Source organism: Lissotriton vulgaris, chromosome 4_1 (genome assembly GCF_964263255.1).
Source record: "Lissotriton vulgaris chromosome 4_1, aLisVul1.2, whole genome shotgun sequence".
NCBI lineage: Eukaryota > Metazoa > Chordata > Amphibia > Caudata > Salamandridae > Lissotriton > Lissotriton vulgaris.
This window is the reverse complement of record NC_141691.1, coordinates 2,052,209,304-2,052,232,239: the sequence shown is the minus strand read 5'-3', so window position 1 is coordinate 2,052,232,239 and position 22,936 is coordinate 2,052,209,304. Positions and strand designations below refer to the sequence as shown.

The following is a 22,936-nucleotide window of genomic DNA, read 5'->3' as shown; positions in this document are numbered from 1 at the left end:
AGAAAGGCTTAGAAAATGTGTTGGACAGGCCACATGAAGGGCTCGCTCCCTCCCCGCATGACAGGGCCCGAGCCCCGGCCCTCCAGGTGTTACCCACAAAAGCAACCCGCACCCCGTCCCCTACGGGACTCCTGCCCCCGGACATCTCTGTATCATGGGGCCGAGCCACTACCAGCTCCATCGCCCGGCCCGGCCGCCATCTTGGACCCTGCACCACGAGGCTGCGTGGCCTCGACTCGACCCTAACCCTGGGCCTGGCCAGGCCCCGACATCTCGGCACCACCATCCTCCCAGGAGGTGAACGGACCACTTGGCAGGTCAATGGGAGAAAGAAGTGTCGATGGCTCTCCCCCGCCAGGTGCCGATCGCCCCCTGCTCCCCCGGGCACTGGCTCCACCCCCCTGCTGGGTGTCTGGACTCCCTCATCCCCGACCTCCCGACCTCCAAGTGCGAGGGTCCGGACATCAAAGGGCGCCAGACCTATAACTGGGGCAGCTCCAGAGTAGGAAGGCAGTTGTATCCAGGAGTCGAGAGACCCCGTGAAGAACTCATCCTTGACGGACTACTGGCGCTGCCGTAGCCCTGCCTTGTGAACTATCGTCCTGCTTGCTGGCGCTGCCGCAACCTTCTGCATCCTTCATCCTCGTCGGGACCTGCTGGCGCTGCCGCGGACCGTTGTAACTACCACCTTCACCGGGACCTGCTGGCGCTGCCGCGGACCGTCGCTACCTACGATCATCTCGGGACCTGCCGGCGCTGTCGCGGCCCGTCCACCTAGAACGCCGAGCTTGAGGATTGTGAGCTATCCATCATATCATCGCATCTACCAGATTGGTAACAAGACTATCCCGCTACCCCCTTTCCCATCCAAGAGACTAGAATCGAGGGGACCCCTGAGTCCTGACCTCCTTGTACCATTCTATCGTACTTCAAGATTGCTTATAAAGAACGTTAAACCTTATCTTTGTGTGGTGTACATCTGTGGGGGGGAAGTTACTCGTCTGTACGATCGCTGGAGACGGCTCTCCCCTTGTCCTCGGCCGACCCTCCAGGTCCGTCTAACATTGGTGGCAGCGGTGGGATCCGAATCAACGCGTAATCGTACAGAGAGTAGCTCACCCCACGACTAAACCACAATGACAACCAAAGAGAGCGGATCCACCGAGAAATTCCAGATAGAGAAATTGGAAGAGTACAGCCATCGTGAGTTGAAACAATTTTGCATTGAACTAGGCATTGCTACCACCGGTCTGAGCACTAAAGACGATTTCAAGCACGCCATTGAGTCTTGGACAGAAACCGGGGCCGTCAGACCCCCGGACCAAAACATTGCAGCATCAGAAAAGAACACCACGGCTCCCGAGGAGCGAAGCACGGGTCTCTCGCAGGAAGAGATCCAGGAGAGAGAAAGAAGCAGACTACATGAGTTAGAAATGGCACGGCTCAAAATGGACGGTGAACTAAAATTAGCCGAACAAAAACTGAACCTGGAACATCTGCGGCTCCGAGAAGAACGGGAAGAAAAACAGAGGCAAAGAGAACTCGAAGAAAAGAGACTAGCGTACGAACACGAGCGCAAACTGGCAGAATTAGACCTACGGAAGCAAAACAAAGATCTGGGGGTGCCCGAGCAACCGCGCACCCCAGGAGCGACAGAAAAAAAAGGTCCACATCCCCAAGGATGTCGTACGAGAATATTGCCGAGACGACGACATCCAACAGTGGTTCAAGGCCTACGAGATCGCCATGACCTCCCACCGGATCGACCGAAGTGACTGGGGAGCCGGTCTATGGGGGAGGTTCGTCAATGAAGGCCGCGATGCCCTGTTACAGCTCCCCGACCATCTGATGACATCCTATGACCACATAAAGGCTGCCCTCCTCACTCGATATGGGCTCACACCCGAAATGTACCGCCAGAGGTTCCGAGACTGCACCCGGATCCCGGGTACAACTTGGGTGGATTATGTAAACTATTTCAGCCGAGCCTTCGAGGGTTGAATCAAGGGGAGCCACGTAACGACCTACGAGCAACTTTTTAATCTCATGGTGTGGGAGCACCTCTCCAACAACTGCTTCGTCGAGCTCAGGCAGCACCTCCTCGACAGTAAATTGACTGATCCACGGCAGCTCGCCGCCGAGGCTGACCGATGGGAGAGCACCCGAGTAGGCCGGAGTGGGCCGCACGAACAGAACAGGAACAACCAAGGTCAGCACCGTCCCCGAGGAGGAGGAGGAGGCCAGGGACGGGGAAGAGACACCGCCCCTGCCGCTTCCGCTACCAGCACCCCGCCCCCAGCCGGCCGGGGCAACCCCCCGATGCACCCGGGGTTCCGAGCCAATGTCACGTGTCACCGATGCCAGCGAGTCGGCCACTACACCAATGACCCGAACTGTCCACAGACTCCGAGGCCCCGCCAGGTAGCTGCCGCCGCCCTGGGGGGAGAGCAAATCTCCGAAGAACAGGAAGAATGCGAACAAGAACAACACGAGTGGGAACCGGCCGCCATGGTGCTAGCGTGCCTAGGGGGAAGAGACATGGTCCCGCGGGCTCCCCTACCCGCCAACACCAGAAAATACAGTCAGTGGGTGAACATTAATGGGCGTAGGGCCGAAGCACTACGTGACACGGGGGCCAGTGTGACGGCCGTCCGCTGTCACCTGGTGACCCCGGAACAGATCCTGCCGAACATCCTCTGCCCCGTCCGTTCAGCCGACAATTCCGAGAGTCTGTGTCGGATGGCCTGCGTCCCCTTCGAATGGGGAGGAGTCTCCGGCATGTTGAAGGTGACGGTCCGAGATGATGCCCCCGTGGACTGTCTCCTGGGGAATGATCTTGAGAGTTCCCCGTGGGCCGCCGTGGAAAGAAGAGAGCACCTGGGGATGTTGGGCCTCCCGGACTGGGCATGCGTAACCACTCGGTCCATGGCCGCCCGGGCCATCTCCCGACCTGAAGAACCAGAATGGCCAGCACCTCCTCCCCCGGTCGCTCCAGTGAAGGACACCGACCACACCAACCCCCCTGAGCAAACCCCCGAAGGGCTCGCTCAGCTCCAGGACCTTCCCGACCTGGCTCAGTGGCGTCAAGAAGGGGGACCCACCCAGGAGCAGTTCCGTCAAGAGCAGAAGACCTGTCCCTCCCTCGAGGGACTGCGACAGCAAGCCCTCGCCCAGAGCGCGGGAGACACCGCCGGAGCCCATTGGATCTATTGGGACAACGACCTGTTGTATAGTGAACAAAGAATCGCGGAGTTAGGGGCCAGTCGAGTGTTGGTGGTGCCCTTCCGTTTTAGAGACTTCTTGTTGAATTTGGCCCACGATGTCCCTCTGGCTGGACACCTGGGACAGGACAAAACCTACAGTCGCCTGGTGACCCACTTTTTCTGGCCAAAGATGAGAAACGACGTCCTCAACCACTGCCGGTCCTGCCCCACGTGCCAGGCCAGCGGGAAGAGCGGCCGCAAACTCAAAGCACCTCTGCAACCGTTCCCAGTTGTCACCACCCCGTTCGAGAGGGTGGGAATAGACATTGTGGGGCCCCTGGACCCCCGAACAGCACAAGGACATCGGTTCATCCTGGTACTGGTGGACCACGCCACCCGCTACCCCGAGGCTGTTCCCCTGCGAACTGTAACAGCCCCGGTGGTCGGCCGGGCCTTAATGGGGATCTTCTCCAGGGTGGGCTTCCCCCGAGAAGTCGTCAGCGACAGAGGCACAAACTTTATTTCAAAATATATGAAATCCCTCTGGCAACAGTGCGGGGTCACCTACCGATTCACGACCCCCTATCACCCTCAAGGAAACGGACTAGTCGAGCGGTTCAACCGCACGCTCAAGGGAATGATCGGGGGGTTGGAAGAGCCCCTCCGTCGCCAGTGGGATGTGCTACTCCCGTGCCTCCTCTTCGCCTATCGAGAAGTCCCCCAGAAGTCCCTCGGCTTCAGTCCTTTCGAACTCTTGTACGGACACCCTGTTCGAGGGCCCCTCAGCCTAGTCAAAGAAGGTTGGGAGATGGCCCCCCTGAAGACCCCTCCAGACGTCTTCAAGTACCTCCTGACCCTACCCAATCAGACCAGACGATTCAGAGAAATGGCAAAAGCGAATCTTGAGGCCAGTCAGGAGGACATGAAGCAATGGTACGATCAAAATGCCTCCTCCATCGAATTCGAACCTGGCCAACAAGTGTGGGTGATGTTCCCCACCGAACCGTGTGCCTTGCAGGACAAGTGGACGGGGCCCTTCAAAGTGGTCGAGCGCAAGAGCCCCGTCACCTATCTCATCGATATGGAATCTCCCCGGAACCCCCTCCGGGTCCTCCACGCCAACAGACTCAAACCCCACTTTGTGCGCTCGGAGCTCAGCCTCCTGATGGCTACGGACAGTGGAGCAGAAGAAGACTCCGAGCCTCTCTCTGATCTCCTAAAGACCCGTGAGAAAGATGGATCCGTAGACGGGGTCCGACTCTCAGATGTCCTCACCCCGGAACAGCGCCAAGACTGCCGGGACCTCCTGCTGCAATTTGCGACCCTGTTTTCCCTCACCCCAGGGGTCACCCCCTGGTGCTTGCACGACGTGGACACTGGGGACAGTCCCCCTATCAGACATCGGGCGTACCGCGTACCAGATCGGGTACGTGCCTGCATCCACGAAGAAGTGTCAAAGATGCTCACGCTCGGGGTCATCGAGCCCTCGGACAGCCCCTGGGCCAGCCCGGTCGTGCTGGTCCCCAAAGCTGCTGCCCCCGGCACCACTCCTGAGCTCCGATTCTGCGTCGACTATCGGGGCCTGAACGCTGTCACCAGAACCGACGCTCATCCCATCCCCCGAGCAGATGAACTGATCGACCGCATGGGGGCTGCCCGCTACCTCAGCATCTTTGACCTGACAGCGGGCTACTGGCAGATCGGTCTCACACCCCGGGCCCAAGAACGATCCGCCTTTTCCACCCCCGATGGCCACTACCACTTCAAAGTCATGCCATTCGGCATGAAGAACGCTCCAGCTACTTTTCAGCGACTGGTGAACCAGGTATTGGCGGGACTCGAGGAGTTCAGCGCCGCCTACCTGGACGATATCGCTGTGTACAGCCGCCACTGGTCAGACCACCTCCGCCACCTCCGAGAGGTCCTGCAGGCCCTCCAACAGGCCGGCCTCACAATCAAGGCCAGCAAGTGCCAATTGGTCACGGACCTATCTCGGACACCAGTGGGAAGCGGTCTGGTGGCCCCTCTTCAACTCAAGATCGCTGCCATCCAGTCCTGGCAGCCTCCAGTCACGCAAACCGAGGTCCGAGCCTTCTTGGGGCTCACCGGCTACTACCGGCGGTTTGTGAGGGACTATGGCAGCATTGTGGGGCCCCTCACAGAACTCACATCCAAAAACCACCCGAAGGAGGTCAACTGGACTCCAGACTGTCAAGCGGCCTTCGAGAAGCTGAAGGCCGCCATGTGCACTGCCCCTGTGCTCCAGGCCCCCGACTACAGCCGGGAATTCATCGTACAAACAGATGCCTCCGACCATGGCATCGGGGCGGTCCTCTCCCAGTTGAACCCCGAAGGACTTGACCAACCGGTGGCCTTCATCAGCAGACGCCTACTGGCCCGAGAACAGCGCTGGAGCACCATCGAGAGGGAGGCCTTCGCAGTAGTGTGGGCCCTCAAGAAGCTCCGGCCCTATCTCTTCGGTACCCACTTCCGGGTGCAAACAGATCATCGGCCCCTGCAGTGGCTAATGCAGATGCGGGGGGAAAATCCCAAACTATTGCGTTGGTCCATCTCCCTGCAGGGGATGGACTTCACTGTGGAACACCGACCTGGCCAAGACCACGCCAACGCAGATGGCCTGTCACGCTTTTTCCGCCTCGACAAGGAGAGTCCCCAAGAGGATGGGTGACTCTCCTCGCCTTCAGCTGGGGGGGACGCATGTTGGACAGGCCACATGAAGGGCTCGCTCCCTCCCCGCATGACAGGGCCCGAGCCCCGGCCCTCCAGGTGTTACCCACAAAAGCAACCCGCACCCCGTCCCCTACGGGACTCCTGCCCCCGGACATCTCTGTATCATGGGGCCGAGCCACTACCAGCTCCATCGCCCGGCCCGGCCGCCATCTTGGACCCTGCACCACGAGGCTGCGTGGCCTCGACTCAACCCTAACCCTGGGCCTGGCCAGGCCCCGACATCTCGGCACCACCATCCTCCCAGGAGGTGAACGGACCACTTGGCAGGTCAATGGGAGAAAGAAGTGTCGATGGCTCTCCCCCGCCAGGTGCCGATCGCCCCCAGCTCCCCCGGGCACTGGCTCCACCCCCCTGCTGGGTGTCTGGACTCCCTCATCCCGGACCTCCCGACCTCCAAGTGCGAGGGTCCGGACATCAAAGGGCGCCAGACCTATAACTGGGGCAGCTCCAGAGTAGGAAGGCAGTTGTATCCTGGAGTCGAGAGACCCCGTGAAGAACTCATCCTTGACGGACTACTGGCGCTGCCGTAGCCCTGCCTTGTGAACTATCGTCCTGCTTGCTGGCGCTGCCGCAACCTTCTGCATCCTTCATCCTCGTCGGGACCTGCTGGCGCTGCCGCAGACCGTTGTAACTACCACCTTCACCGGGACCTGCTGGCGCTGCCGCGGACCGTCGCTACCTACGATCATCTCGGGACCTGCCGGCGCTGCCGCGGCCCGTCCACGTAGAACGCCGAGCTCGAGGATTGTGAGCTATCCATCATATCATCGCATCTACCAGATTGGTAACAAGACTGTCCCGCTACCCCCTTTCCCATCCAAGAGACTAGAATCGAGGGGACCCCTGAGTCCTGACCTCCTTGTACCATTCTATCGTACTTCAAGATTGCTTATAAAGAACGTTAAACCTTATCTTTGTGTGGTGTACATCTGTGGGGGGGAAGTTACTCGTCTGTACGATCGCTGGAGACGACTCTCCCCGGAGACCTCTCCCCTTGTCCTCGGCCGACCCTCCAGGTCCGTCTAACAAAATTCCTTCTTCTTTTATCCCCCTACCTTAAGGGCTGTGAAATGTTGTAAAATAATATCAGAATGTATGAAGGAACATGAATGTATTTTAATAAATGGCTGACTTGAAAAAGTGATTCCTACAAATTACACACACTATTGCATAAGGGAGTCTATTATATTCAATTAATCAAGCTCTTTGCATTCTGCATTTGGTCTTTTGTCTGATATGAAAGTAATCGATAACATTTCACAAGTAATAAATAACACCTTAGTAACAAAAGAATGCTGTCTTTTAGAATCTTTCTCCTCAAAAAAGATATCCTCATGGAATATGAAGGGTGATATTGTGCCTCTTCGGGAATCCAATGAACTGATACATTGAAATACTGCTAGAATAGTGAACTAGCATCACTTCTGGCCTAAATTAACTGATGACATTACCAATACAACAAAAAAACCTCTGAAGAATATGGCTATTACATTAAGACTTAATTAGATGTTAGAACTCAAAAGTGTAAGTTGTTCAAGATGTTTTACAAAAAGTGTCCAGGTTAAATTTAATCTCTCCAAAAGAACTAACAGACTAGTAGAAGATAGTAAAAAAATTTTTGTCTCCAATCGAGGGAAAATGTAGGGTACCTAAAAAAATAAAAATAATGGGCCAACGAGACTTCAAACTACTTCTAAAAGACTTCAGGCAGACAGTTTATGGACTGACCTTTGTGACGCCGCTGTCTCCAAACATACATGAAGATACTGGAACATAATTGCACAAAAACAGAATGGTGGCCAAGAATATCCCTATTAGCAACTAAGATCAGATATATTATTTAACCAATCTATATGATTCTAACACCCCGATAACTCTTACGATATTTTTGACTAACAATGTTTCTTCTAATAACGAATATGGGCCACCCTCAATACACAACTAATTGAAATGTTTATTTTGGCAATAACATAACCAAAGAGAGCAAGCAGGTTTTAAAACAAACAGCTTAATGTAAGATAATATTGTTATATTACAATCAATTATCAAACAATGTGTAATTACACGCGGTCAATTGATTTATTTAGCCTCGACACTGACAATATGCCATCTGAACCCCCCTTCCCCCCGGAAAATATGCAATAAAAAGTATGAGAATTTGTAATTGATCTTTTATTAATTTAACTGAAGGGAAATATTGTACAAGCAATGCTCATTGAATTCTACAGACACAATTAGCTTGAAACATGGGCTGAGTAGTGTTTTTGTTTCAGGTTTGGCAGCGAGTTTATGCTGGGCGTTTTGGCTGATTAGCTTGCGTCTATAAAATTGTGATTGAGAGCTTCTTTGGAAAAAAAAAAAACACTTTCCATATGCATTGTCTGGTATATTGTAGGCCACCTAAGAGTCTTTGATATTATCAAAGCTGAAATGCCAGATAAAGATACTTTCCCCTACACTTAGTTTAGGATAGGATACAGAATTTTGTTTACAAATGGATAAATACATGTATGTTAGTACTACTTCTGTAGCAAAAAAACACAGCCATAATTGTCTTTGAATTTAAAACAGGGAATGTGCTCCATTTTGTTGAGTATTTTAATCAACCAAAGCAGGTACTATCAACACATACCCAATAACCCATGGATTATCACTATTAATGCCATTTAAATTCTAGAATATAATGGTTAATTTACTATACAGTTACACAAACAGCTCTAAGCTATCATCCTGACCAGGCGGAAGCAAATGTTGGCAGCCATCCATCTACATAAGACATCTTGCATATGGTTTCAGTTGGTAAAGTATGTAGGTGGAGGGGTCCACAAATCTCTGGAGCAAGATGTGCCGGTGAACGTAGAGGTGTAAACTCCAGACAGTTCTTAACATAGGGAGAGGTCTATAAGCCAAATTGAATATTATGGTGAATGTTTCCTACACCATGTAATAGCAACTCTGAGTTTACCCATTAGCACAGCAAACAATCAATCACTCAGGGTTTTATAAAGCATGCTACTCACCCGTGAGGGTCTCAAGGCCCTGGGGGGGCGGGGAAGGAGGTCTTTGGGTGCAGCTCCAGATCAGTTCAAGAGCCAGGTCTTGAGGCTCTTCCTGGAGGTGTGCTAAGTAGGGGCGTGTCTGGTGTTGACTGGGAGCTCGTTCCATGTCGTTGCTGCGATGTAGGAGAAGGCTGTTCCACCTGCAGATGCGCGGGGTCTCTGCTAGGGCGAGGTCGGCGAAGCGGATGTTCCTTTTGGGTACTTGGAAGGAGACACTCTTGTTGAGGTATTTAGGTCTGAAATTGTGGAGGGATTTGTAGGTGTGGATGAGAAGCTTGAAGGTTACTCTCTTCTCAACGGGGAGCCAGTAGAGGTCTCGTAGGTCCTGGGTCATGTGCTCGTGTTGTGGGGTTCCAAGGACGAGTCTGGCTGCGATGTTCTGGATGGTTTGGAGCTTATGTAGCAAGGTTCTGTTGATTCCAAATTAGAAGGCGTTGTCATAGTCCAGTCGGCTGGTTATAGGTGCGTGGGTGACAGTCTTTCTGCATTTGGGCGGGTGGGGGATCCACTCGAAGGTCTTGCGGAGGATGCGGAGGGAGTTGAAGCAGGTGGAGGCGACAGCGTTGATCTGGCATGTCACGGTGTCAGAGGAGTCTAGGATAATGCAAAGGCTGTGGATGTGGTCTGAAGGAGTGGGTGGGTTTCCGAGGGCGGAAGGCCACCAGGTGTTGTCCCAAGTGGTGTATGAGGACGAGGACCTCTGTCTTCTCAGAATTGAGCTTCAGGCACCTGTTGCTCATCCAGGCTGTGACGTACTTCATTCCTTTCTGGAAGCAAAGTCTGGTGTCTTCAGGATTCTTCGTAAGGAAGCGGATGAGCGTGGGTGTCGTTGGCTTAGGGTACTATGCTGAGCCCATGCTGTCCAACGATGGCGGCGAAAGGGGCCATGTAGATGTTCAAAAGCGTGGGGCTGAGCAAGGTTCCTTGTGGTACTCCACAGTTTATCTCTGTGGGTTCAGAGAGGAAGGAGTGGATCCAGTTGAGGGCAGTTCCTCGGATGCCGGTATCATGGGGTCTGACTGCGAGAGTGCCGTGAGAGACGGTGTCGAAGGCTGCGGAGAGGTTTTACAGGGTGAGGGCAGCAGTGTGGCCCTCATCAAGTAGCATGCAGATGTCATCGGTGGCGGGGATGGTTTTCTCTGGGATGAGGTGGTCAGCTAGGCGTTGACGAATCTCTCAGTGACTTTAGCTGCAAAGGGAAAGAGAGAGATGGGCCGGTAGTTTTTCAGGTCCGTCGGGTCGGCTGAGGGTTTCTTACGGAGGTGTTTGACCTCTGCCCGCTTCCAGTTATCAGGGAAGATGCCGGATTCGAAGGAGGCGTTAATGGTCCGGCCTGATTCCGGTGCTATGGCTGCGGCGGCTCTGTGGTAGATGTGCCGCAGGCCGGGTCCGCAGTGGGCCCCCGAGTGGGTGTTCTTCATAGCGGTGTCTTAGGTAGTAGCAGGTTCTTTGCATTACTGGCATTGGTGTGGATTTTGTTCTCGATGAAGGTCCGCTTGGTGGTTCTTATGCACTGGTGGTATTCAGTCATGGCGCTCCTGTAGGTGTTCTAGTCTTTGGTGGTTTTCCTGTACCTCATGTACAGAGTTTTTTTAGGCATCTGCAGGAGCGCCTGACTTCTTAGAGGTCGTAGGTGAACCAGGCAGCCTTCAGGGGGCGTTGTTTGACAGGGTGGCGGAGGGGTGTGAGCTTGTCTGCGCCGCTGGAGATCCAGCGGTGTAGTACTTTGGCTGCAGAGTTGGCGTTGGTCGTAGCGAAGGGGGTCATAGAGGAGGGTGGTGTTGAGGTGTTCCTCTGTGATCTTACTCCAGTTTCTTCGTGGCGGCAGCAATGGTGACAAACTTCCTTTCTACTTTTGTTCTGTTCTTCAGATTGTCTAGTAGTGCAGCGAATGGGCTTAGACCACAGGTATTCTCGGTCACAGGGCCGACGGCCATCCGGAACTTTATCAAGGGACAGTACCACGCAAAATGCATGAACTCTGCCACACAAGTCGCATGTCACCAGTATCAAAAGTTAGCTACCATACCTAGTCATAATATCTGGCATGTCATATACCCAATGGAGTTATTTGAAATGTATCAACTTATACTCCACAAGTTTACAGCTTTAAATTCTCCAGTATTCCTTTCCATTTCTTGTCATCAACCATATCTACGCTTTTTCTATTTCTCACCATCAACCAGGTCTTCTCTTTTACCATATTTACTCAGCCAGGCAGGAAGTGGGTAATCAAAAGCAACTCTACCTCTGAGGGCTTTGAAAGGAGACACACCAGTGACACTATGCAATGTGTTGCGATAAGCCTGACATTAGGGAATCTTCCACGTTGAACCCTACAGCAGCAACACGCACACACTCATTCACCATCCTATTAATTCTTTACAGGAAACCACTGCTCTGGGGAAGGTACAAACTGCTCCTCTAGTGCTCTATTCATGCACCCACCAAAAAGCTCCTTCAACTTCTCAGAGATAATTGCACTCCATTGGCTGTGTGCAATCCAGCTGGAAAACCATTTCTGGCAAAAACATTTGTCAGGAAAACAAAAAACTATGAGCAGTTGGTTCTCTGAAGAACCTCACTTCCAGCCACTTTGACATACAATTGATAAGAACCAAAGTATACTTCTGAAATTGAGGCAGATAATGAAAGGGTCCCAACCACCTATATACAATCTGCCCCACACACCTCCAAGACAACCAGCTGCTGCCATCCTGGGCTGCAAACCGTTGTCACTGCTGATACACACACTACGCTTCTCGACCCATCTTTCCACTTCTCTTCCATCACATGACACCAGAAACTCTCTAATAATCTCTTTTTGTGCAGTCATGTCTAAATTTATTTCATGATTAATGTTAATCAATATCAAGCTAACCACACAAGGAGGAATCAATTTATCATCAACTAACAACAATCCATTCTAAAGCGTCAATTCTGCTTGTGCCGTTCTGTGTAATTCTATAGTCCTAGTGGTTAATTTACTTTGCTGGGCCATCCATTCCAAACATAATCCATAACATTGTTCTTTGCAGATGCAACTTTGGATATAACAATTTCCCACTGGGAGAGATTTCTTTGGTTTGGCGACAACAAAAAGACCACTGAGCTTCCAATATATTGACTCCCAAACCTTGAGACCACTTAATCCTACTTGTTTTGTTATCTGTACCCATCATTCACTTCACTAAAGTGTACATCATTAACCAATCCATTCTAAAGCACCAATTCGGATTGTACCTTACTGTAATACTCTGGTTCAAGTGGTTAATTTCCTTCTCTGGGCAATCCAGTCCAAACATAATCCATAACCTTGTTTTTAACAGATACAACTTCGACATAACAATTTCCCACTGGGAGAGATTCTTTTGGTCTGCTGACAGCGAAAAGACCACTGTGCTACAAATATCCTATATCTGCACCCATAATTCACTTCACTACATTAGTGAATAATTTGACTGATTGAGGGCTCGCAAGTAACAACTTCACAAGCTCCTCAGGTACTGATGGAAAATGTCTCTAGCAGCATTTCTCAATGAATGGTATGTTAACATATCTAGAAAGAAGCCAGCAGTCACACCCAAGTATTCCTGGTATTACTAAAGCATTTTATTTACAAACAACTCCCCATGTGGCTATCCCTTTTCAATTTTTTTAGTAGTACTGTTTGCACCAAAGTGCAAACTGGGGTAATAAAGTACTGGGATATTGGGAAGTAATCTCAGTCACTCTGCCCAGCGTGGCTAGTCTCGACCAGGCTCTCACTGTATATCGTACTATGTGTATCTAGCTCTAGGATTAGCCTAAGTGTTTTCAGGAATACTGGATGTACTAGGCCTTTTTTGAGGTCATACTGAGAAACATTCCTGCTGTTTGGAAACATTGGTGTGGAAATTGGGCCTGTACAACCAGAGATAATGTACCTCAAAATGATTGGCCACAAATCCTCCCATTTCATATGCAGTGGCGGACAGTGATCAGAGCGTAGAATGAGGGGGGGCCACACACGCATTGGCTGACATCAGGTCAGCCAACGTGAGAAGGCAGCAGTCACTCACTCCTCACAGAGTGGGATGGGTTCAGTTAGAGTTGCTGGCCCCACCCCATTCTGCAATGAGGTGTCAATGATAAACACTAGGACCTGGGCATTTTAGGCCTTAAAAATGAATTCCCTAGATATGAAGCTATTGTATCATGAGGGGGAGTCCCTCGAGGCACTTACCGAGCTGAGGAGGCCACGCCCATGGGAGCTGTTACATCTTTTGCCTGGCAAAGTTCAGCTCAGCCAGCCAGAAGTCTTGCTCATGGCTGCCTGACCTGAAAACAAAGTGTGTCTGCAGAGCTGACCTTTGCTCTGCCTGACAAATACTCTTTATGTCCAAAAGGTGGAAAGGGGGATTGCGCCTCTGCTATTCATGAAAGCTGCTAATTCGATCAGCTGACTGTTGCCTTTCCATGCAACTTTAACCATGGTTGTTATAAATTGCATAAGGAGCGCTCTCGTTAGAGGTATGGGGATATTCTGAAAGAGATATCATAGTTTTAGTAGCCGAACCATCTTCATCAGTGCCACTCTGCCAGCTACTGATATGGATAGTTTAATCCTCTTCTCTATTAACAAGGTTATGTTGTTGACACAGTTACCATAGTTTGCTTTCAGATTAGTGTCTATTCTTAGTGATATAATGTGCCCAAGTATTTTAAATAACCAATCTGCAATTTAAGCGGAAAACCCAGTTCTTGCTGGTTTGTAGCATTTCTTAGAGGCAACATCACTGATTTTGACCCAGACCATACCCCACAACACATGATTGCACCTATAGTAGGGTTTAGGTATGTGGATAGCTCTCACATTGAGTATGGGAGCTTCCTAACAGAACATGCTTCCTCATATACAGCTAGAGGTATTGGGACAAACTCTTTTATGCGCTCTTTACAAATTCTGATAGGGATGCCGTCACTTCCTGATTAATTTTTCTACATTTGGCAACACATGTGCATTAATATTGATTACTCCTCACTTAAACTCACACGTGCACTAACATGGAGCTATTGCATTTGAAACAAAACCATTAAGATGTGCTTTAGGGCGTTATGTGGCTTAGACTAAACTAGGTCTTGTTGCTAAAATGGCTACAGCATCATGACATTCATTCTGTTTATATTTCTTGTTTAATACTAGCAAGATGTACACTGTTTATTTTGGATGACATTGTTCTTGAGGGTCTCACTAGAGGAAGCCTTTAGTTTCTTTTCAAGTCTCTTCCTGCTTACACACTGTGTTGCAGTCATTCACAATTGTTTTCTGTTGCTTATGAAACCAGTTTGTACAGACTCCGTCCAGATGGCATTAGGTTTTTAAGGGATGAATCATGCAGTGGGTTAGAGTAGTTAGTGTAAATACAATAGGGTTATGTCCCTGCTAATCAAAAACGAAAGTTATAAAAAAAATTTTTAATGATTATACCATGCTCACTATGCAATCTCCATAGTTTTTGTATGCTGAAATAAGATATAGAAACCATCAAATTTGGGGGTGGCCGGATTTCTATGAACAGTTTTACGAGCTCACAAGGGATACTGTCCGATTTTCTACTGATTAACTGCATATCTGAGACTTTATCTATTTTCCCTGATTTATTGCATTCTTGTAACTAATGGTTTTAAAGGAAAATGATTTTCTGTAACTTCAATAAGAATTAATACTGCATGTGTATTTTTCTAATTTATGTATTGTACCTTAAACTGTAATAAACTAACATGCTATTTCATAAATTTCTGATCTCAAACTTTCCTTTTGAGTAAGTCCGTTTTATTGACTGTATTTTCAAATGCTGTTTTGAATCTTGTCTCTTTGACAGATTACCTCATAGACTTTGAGGTTAACAAGTCCCCTTCAACATTTGCTCACCACTAATGTGCAGATTTTCTAGGCGACAGCGTGCCAGCACTACCATTCCTCAGATTTTTGTCCACACCTTTAACTTCTTCCGGTGTGACACGTTGACATAATGTTGTGAGCTTGTCTAGCTCCAGCCACGCTAATGTGGCTTTGTCTTAGTATTTCTTATTGATATTTGATGAATATGTCTAGCATATCTTGAGACGGTGTAGTAGATGTCCCTCACTGGAAGCAATCTGAACAATAAGAGAGACTGCTGACTGTGGTCTTATTCTCACCTCTAATGGATAGCCTTGGGATTTCCCTTCCACATAGCTCTTACAGCTTTATATTTCCACAGAAATGTAAAGTCTCTGCCAGCTTCTTCTCTAAATTCTTTGAGTTTAGCATGCATATCTACTAGTGTACAGCATCTGGTATAATGTTGCAAGAGCCTTGATTACCCTTTTTAGTTTAGTGAGTCTATTTCGTACGATTTAAGTTATTTAATTACTTTTGCCGCATGCCACTGGTATGAAGGCTTCTCTTGATTTCAAAATAAGTCTTTATTATCTCTCAAATTTCATTGCTCAATACTGTGCGTAAGAGGGTGATGGCTACAGATACCATAATGTTGTGTATAACAGTAACATGAAATTGACACAGTGAGTATTACAGGAGAGTGTTCAGAGGTCAAAAGTAGGAGTGATTTGGTCCAGCCAATTACATCCATAGAACCGATTCAGAAGTTGATCCTAGAAGAGGAACCTTAAAAAGTTTAGTGAAAGGTTTACTTTCTGAGTTATGGATTAACTCTCGACAGACCTATACAGTTGTGTTGTTACATAATGTCTAACAGTGGCAGTGCATCCATTGCCTTATTCTTTCATCAAGGCTCCCCTCCCCACGTTTTCAGAGGATGAGGTTATGGTTACCTCTGCACATAATAGTTTGTGATTGGGAGGGGAGCAAAGTGATATTATTTGGGTTAGTAATTCTGGGCAATAATATTTGTGGCATAAAGTAAATGTAGTGTGCTGGCTCCCATAAAACCTTAGCCCAGACAGTGTTAACAAGTTTAAAAATTACAATATAATTAAGTAATACTATCAGAAAATGTGCCTTTAAGATGCATAATTTGTTTTTTCTTGTAGCATAATTTACTCAACTGTGCTGCATAATTATGTCCTACCATGCTGCATAATTTAAGTGGCCCTGGATACAGTTCTGTGTGGCTTTAGTCTTTGTAAATGTATCAGTCATCATACAGACATCTTACTCAAAGGAAAATAAATCTTGCAAATTGATTGAGATATCTCCCTATGGGTAGGAGGGACATTTTTGAGTAGGGCACTGTTGTGTTCATATTCTGCTTTACTAATCTCTTAGGCTAAATTTAGGTTGCAGTTGGTCTTTTTAAACCATGATTTATGCCCCAAATCCATCCTCTGATATTATCTTGGGGCCAACTGCATAAGCCCTTCCCAAATTTGAAACAACCAGGTGATTCACATAATTATGAAGGGAGTGATGTTTTCATAAAGCTGTTCTCCTAGTGTAGCTGATTTTGCAATCCGTACACCAGTGTGGTTTTTCAGCTATGGATCAATTGATGTACAGATGTGAAGATGGATTCTCAAATGACAATCAACAGCTGATGTGTGAGTGAAGCTTTTCTCGCACACACCACATTAGTGTGACTTCTCCCCAATATGGATTCTTTGATGCCTATAAAGACTGGAGCGTAGACTGAAGCTTTGAGTGCACTCAGTACACTGGTATGGTTTCTCCCCAGTATGGATTCTCTGATGCCTATAAAGACTAGAGCGTAGACTGAAGTTTTTCGTGCACTCAGTACAGTGGTATGGTTTCTCCCCAGTATGGATTCTCAGATGATGAACCAGATGTGACCTTCGAACAAAAGTTCTCTCACACTCTGAACACTGATGAGGTGTCTTCCTAATATGAGTCATTTGATGCTTACAGAGTTCAGAGTTTTGACTGAAGCTTTTCGGGCACTCTGTACACTGGTATGGTTGCTCACCAGTATGAATCCTCTGATGCGATTGGAGATGAGAGAGTAGACTGAAGCTTTTGTCACTCTCTGTGCATTTGTTTGATTTCACCCCAGTATGAATTTTCAAATGACTTATTAAACTTGATGGATTAGTGAAGCATTTCTCACACTCCGTACATTGGTACGGTTTCTCCCCAGTATGGATTCTGTGATGTAGTACCAGATTTGACAGCAAAGAGAAGCTTTTTTGGCACTCCGGACATTGATATGGTTTTTCCCCAGTATGGATCCTCAGATGAGAGTAAAGATTACTGCGTTGACTGAAGCTTTTTTCACACACTGTACATTTGTATGGTTTCTCTCCAGTATGAATTCTACGATGCCGGGAAAGATGTGAGGGTTGACTGAAGGTCTTATCACACATTTTACATTTGTATGGTTTCTCCTCAGAATGGATCCTTTGATGATATATCAAAACATGTTGATTAGTGAAGCTTTTTGGGCACTCTGTGCATGTGTATGGTTTCTCCCCTGTATGGATTCTTTGATGCCTCCCCAGATATGCCTTTTCAGAGAAACATTTCCCACAGTCCGTACACTGGTATGGTTTCTCCCCAGAATGGACTCTTTGATGCTTCACCAGACCAGACTTTTCAGTGAAGGTTTTCTGGCACTCTATGCACTGGTACGGTTTTTCCCCGGTATGGATTCTTTGATGCTTCCCCAAATCTGACTTGTGAGAAAAGCTTTTCCCACAGTCCGTACACTGGTACGGTTTTTCCCCAGTGTGGATTCTTTGATGCTTCCCCAGATCTGACTTTTGAGTGAAGCTTTTCCCACAGACCGTACACTGGTGCGGTTTCTCCCCTGTATGGATTCTTTGATGATTTAATAAAGAGGACTTGTTAGTAAAGCTTTTCCCACAGTCCGTACACTGGTATGGTTTTTCCCCAGTATGGATTCTTTGATGCTTCCCCAGATCTGACTTGTGAGAAAAGCTTTTCCCACAGTCCGTACACTGGTATGGTTTTTCCCCAGTATGGATTCTTTGATGCTTCCCCAAATCTGACTTGTGAGAAAAGCTTTTCCCACAGTCCGTACACTGGTACGGTTTTTCCCCAGTGTGGATTCTTTGATGCTTCCCCAGATCTGACTTTTGAGTGAAGCTTTTCCCACAGACCGTACACTGGTGCGGTTTCTCCCCTGTATGGATTCTTTGATGATTTAATAAAGAGGACTTGTTAGTAAAGCTTTTCCCACAGTCCGTACACTGGTATGGTTTTTCCCCAGTATGGATTCTTTGATGCTTCCCCAGATCTGATTTTTGAATGAAGCTCTGCCCACAGTCCGTACACTGGTACGGTTTCTCACCAGTGTGGATTCTTTGATGATTTAATAAAGAGGACTTGCGAGTGAAGTTTTTCTCACACTCTGGACACTGAAACTGTCTCTTTGGAGTCTGGATCCTTTGGTGCTTAAATAGGTTTGAATTGTGAGTGAGACTCTCCATGCAAGCCATCTGAGTTTTCTCCCCAGCATAGATGTTTTGATATAGCAAAGCCATCAACTGTGATTGTTTTCCATTGCAAAAGTATTTGGAGATAATTCTCTAACTTGTGAACTTTTTCAAGCTGGGGGTACAGGTTAACAGGCACTTTCTGCAGTGGCATGGGATTTCTCCACAACAGATCTTATGTGTATACAGATGTGATCTTGAAGTGTTTCCTAACATTCCTTGCTGTGGTACGATTCTTTTTTTACCACAGTTGCTGCGGATGGTGGGCTGCATTGTTAGTGCATCATATTGTACAGCAGGTCTCTTCTCCAGCAACCTTTCAGGCTGTGAAAGAGAAGAAAATCATATGTAAATGAGCGGTTAAAAGGCATCTAGTGTTCACTTATGCACAAACAATTAATGTTGCAATTTCTTAAAAAGAGTATGCATCTCTGCATTGGTCAGGAATGCTGAGACTTGTGTAAGTTTTCACCAACTGGTACGCAAAGAGAGAAGAACAACATGTATAACTAATGATGTACCATGTCATATCTGGAAGCAGGTTCAGGCATTTCCAAAGAATTCAAGGTCATTGATTTAGCTCAGTTTGATGAAGTTGTTTGCACCATTCTCATGTACATGAATGGAAGACGATTGGGGGGTTGGGCCAAGGCAGAACAGCACACTGGAGTGCAGGGCTGAGAGTGTTCTTTATATGATGGGGCTGTGAGTCCTCACAGTTTGCTTCCCTTTTTATTGTTCAAATATTTCATTGATTTTATTTATTGCAAACCCCTATCATCATAGATACATTAAAGGGCAGCATTGCAGTTAAGCCCCACACTTTATTGCAAGCAAGGGGCTTAAATCACAGTCACATTTAAAAATGTATCCCACATTATTCCATATGACATATCTGATCTTTAAGAGATCAAATAGAAACTGTATACAGCAAAAACATTTAACCCCTTAAGTGCTGCTGACGGCCAATGGTCGTCAGCAGCGCTACCTCCCCAGTGCTGCGCACGACCATTGAACGTCCATTCAGCACTAGTTCTAATGGACAGCGCAGCACTGGGGAGAAATGTTTACACGCAGCTAAGGTGTTAAAAACCACCACTCCACCTTACCTCCGAGTGGCCCACGTAATTAATCAGGATTAGCATGAGAAAATATTTCATAATCTATTCAATTGATTTTCTCAGGGGATTGACTCATTATTCACTGTATACGTACACCAAATTACCATTTATTTTGATCTGTAGCCCACTCAGAAGATATATATAGTTTACTTATACAAACATTAGGCTTCATTTATGACACTTGTGTTTGTATAGGGACATCTATGGATCATCTTTGTTATTATCTTGAATAACGGTAACATTTTATTCCAGGGCTGCACTCTAGGCGGCTCCCTCAATCCCAGTCTTTTCTTTCTGTGTAGTGTAAGACTATCTGCATCCACCAAATGAATCACAATTTTCCTCCAACTAGTAGCCAGGAAGGTTTGAGGGTCTTTCATGCAAAGGTGATAGCTCTCTTACCTATTATGAAAGTCAAATCAAATTTCAAAGCCACTTCCTGAAGGGCAATCCTATAGGATGGGTCTGAAGCCTGTGTGCATCTCACAGCAATGTGGGTTTCCTGAAGAGGGGTCAGAATTAGCTTGTTCATTTTCTGCTGGGTGAGGGAAGTCCTCCTTAACATGTTAAATTGTATAATTGTATTTATCAAGCTTGAATTATAGGAGACCTTTAGGTAAGGCTCAATGCCCGCTCCCTCTGCAAACACCCATGGAAATCTGAGACACAATCACCACCCTTTCCCCCAACGTAGCCTTCATCACTGAAACGTGGCTCAGCCTTTCATTGAACCCCACCTCTCTCGATGGCTACAAGATGATATACCGAGATAGCACCAACAAAACGGTGGAGGCATCGTTCTCATCTTGAAGGAAACCATTCGATGCATCGTCACCACCGATCATGGAACACCTCAACCTCCAACTAAGACGCTAAGACCACGAAACGAGGCACCCTCACTTACAGCCCCTCAGAGGTCCAACTACTCCTAAAGAAACCCACTGTGACCTAAAAAATTACCAAACTAGCTCCCTGTTCCCCTACCCGGCCAAAGTCCTTGAGAAAGCCATCAACCAATAGCTCACCGAATAGTTGGAACAAAACCACCTTCTCGATGCCTCACAATCAGGATTCCGTGCCAGCCACAGAACTGAGACCATGCCAACCACACCAACCTCGGCATCATCCTCGACAGCCAACTGACTATGAAGCAACAGGTAAATGCAAACGCCTCCTCCTGCTTCTACACCCTCCACATGCTCTGCAGAATTTCCAGGTGGTTCCCTGCTAGCACCAGAAAGACTGTTACACACGCCCTTGTCGCCAGTCCCCTTGACTATGGCAACACTCTATGCCGGAATTTCCACCTAGTTCCTCATAAACCTCCAGATCATTCAGAACACTGCAGCCATACTCCTCCTGAACCTACCCACACGGGCCTCATCACAGAAACCTCCACTGGCTACCCATCCAGAAGAGGTGACAGTTCAAGTTCCTCACGCACACGAAGCTCTACACAACCAAGGACCATCCTAAATCAACCTTTGACTAAATTTCCACCTACCCCGCAAGACAGGTGCACTCGGCCTCACTCGCCCTCGGACACACACGCCACATCCACCACAGCTTCTGCGGGGCCCGCTCCTTTTCCTACATCACCTTCAGGACCTAGAACAACCTGCCCCTCTACCTATGAATAGCATCCACGCTGGCAGACATCAAGACCTCAATGCCCCTCCCCCAGCCCCCAGAAACCCTTAGGGTTCATAGTGATACGCTATACAAATGCTGATTGATATACATTGCCATTCATGTCACTGCGCCCACCCTCTAGGGCTGTTTCCCATGTGCCCCTAAGGGAGGAAAGGTATGCCCAAAGTTCTACTACTGCTTTATAGAACCAGACCAGAGGTCTGCCATTTCCCCTAGTCATGACCACTGGATTTATGAAATTCAATGCCCGCTGCCCATTTCACTTAACTATATAATTGCTGTATTTGCCACACAATTCATCTACGGCAAATCTTCAGGTTTTAAACCCAAAAATGTGTTTCGAGCTAAACAGATTAAAAGTTACCAAAAACATGGTGATGTGTTCGTGCTCAATAGTAGGTCATTCACAAAGGTTAACTGCCCATCGTTCAGCTGCTTATTTTTGGGTTTCGCCTAGGCAGCGCATGCACTGCATGCTCAGTCTCGAAGAGATATGCTGTATCTAGGATATGGGCTTCAAAAAACACATCTTTTTCATTGGTTCCTCTTGCTGTCCTTTAGAAAGGCTGGCTTTTCATTAGTGAAAACACTTAGTAGTACATCCTTTTGGAATTTTATATCCTCCTATGAGGACTGTCCGTGTTACATGTGTTCTTACAGTTCAGGTTCTTTATACGTTGAGAGAACTCCTTTTTACTTGGCCAGCGTCTTCGCTGGTTGTGTTCAGTTTACTTGTCCAATGAAACTTCAGTCACTTAATTTGCTTGCCATCCCTTAATCACCCTGTGCCTCTCCTCAACCCTCCCACAGCACTGCTTGCAGGACCCCCACCACCCTTCTGAAGCCAATACTCTAATTTTATAATTTGGTTAACTTTCACATTATTTGCAGGGACCTCATTTAATCACTTCCTCCTCAGCCCCCTCACACAACACTGTTTGCCCGCCTCCACCTCAGAGATCGCTGCATTGATTTCTTATCCTTATTTTAAATTATTAGCTTTGAATTCTTATCCTTATTTTAAATTAATAGCTTTCATTTATCTAGCACAGCTCTCCAGGCGCTTGGGGGAAATTACAAGCATTTTCAATGCAATAGGTCTCGCTCGCATTTACGCATGTTTGAGCTATTGGCATTGTAAATGACAATGCTTTTTTTATGATTTGATTTTTAAAACAAAACAAAGGCATTGTCATTTACAATGCCAATAGCTTAAAATTGTGTAAATGCGAGACCTATTGCATTGCAAATGCTTTTTCTTCTTTTGGCAGTGGTCGGGTAGTTATCTTTGAGTCTGACATGACACTGGTACACTTACCTTTAACAAAGTCAGTTTGAGAAATCAAACTTGGTTTCACGATCTCAAACTTTCTAGAGAAAACCCTCGAATTTTAAATCCGGATTTGTTTCCGGTCCATGGAAGAACTGGGATGGCAGTTCAGGCTGGACTGTTCCCACGGGGAGCAGGGTCAAGACTGATTTGCATATAGCTGGGTTTAAACTGGAATGGCATGGGGAGCAAAACAAACGATGGATTTAGGCCCAGATCTCTGTACTGGGGTGAATGTTTGAGATTGTTCAAAATTCTGTCCATCAATTGTTCTTTTTGCATTTGTCACCCCAGGTGGGAACGGTAATGCCCAGCCATGCTCGCCATCCCACTAGAGTCAAGCTAACCTTGATGATGAGGGTAAAACCAGTACCGGGATGCTCGTTTCTGTAACACGGAGGA

General features: G+C 47.7%; 1 protein-coding gene across 1 annotated transcript in view; it reads right to left on the bottom strand.

Moving 5' to 3' along the window:
- LOC147724945 (uncharacterized) overlaps nt 1–18,749 on the bottom strand; it is a 239,703-nt gene extending 220,954 nt beyond the window's left edge. Inside the window, exon 1 of the mRNA XM_086966444.1 lies at nt 16,599–18,749. Coding sequence (XP_086822570.1) covers nt 16,599–18,478 — 1,880 coding nt within the window. The 5' untranslated portion in view covers nt 18,479–18,749. The remainder of the gene's footprint in view (nt 1–16,598) is intronic.
- Between the last annotated feature and the right edge of the window lie 4,187 nt (nt 18,750–22,936).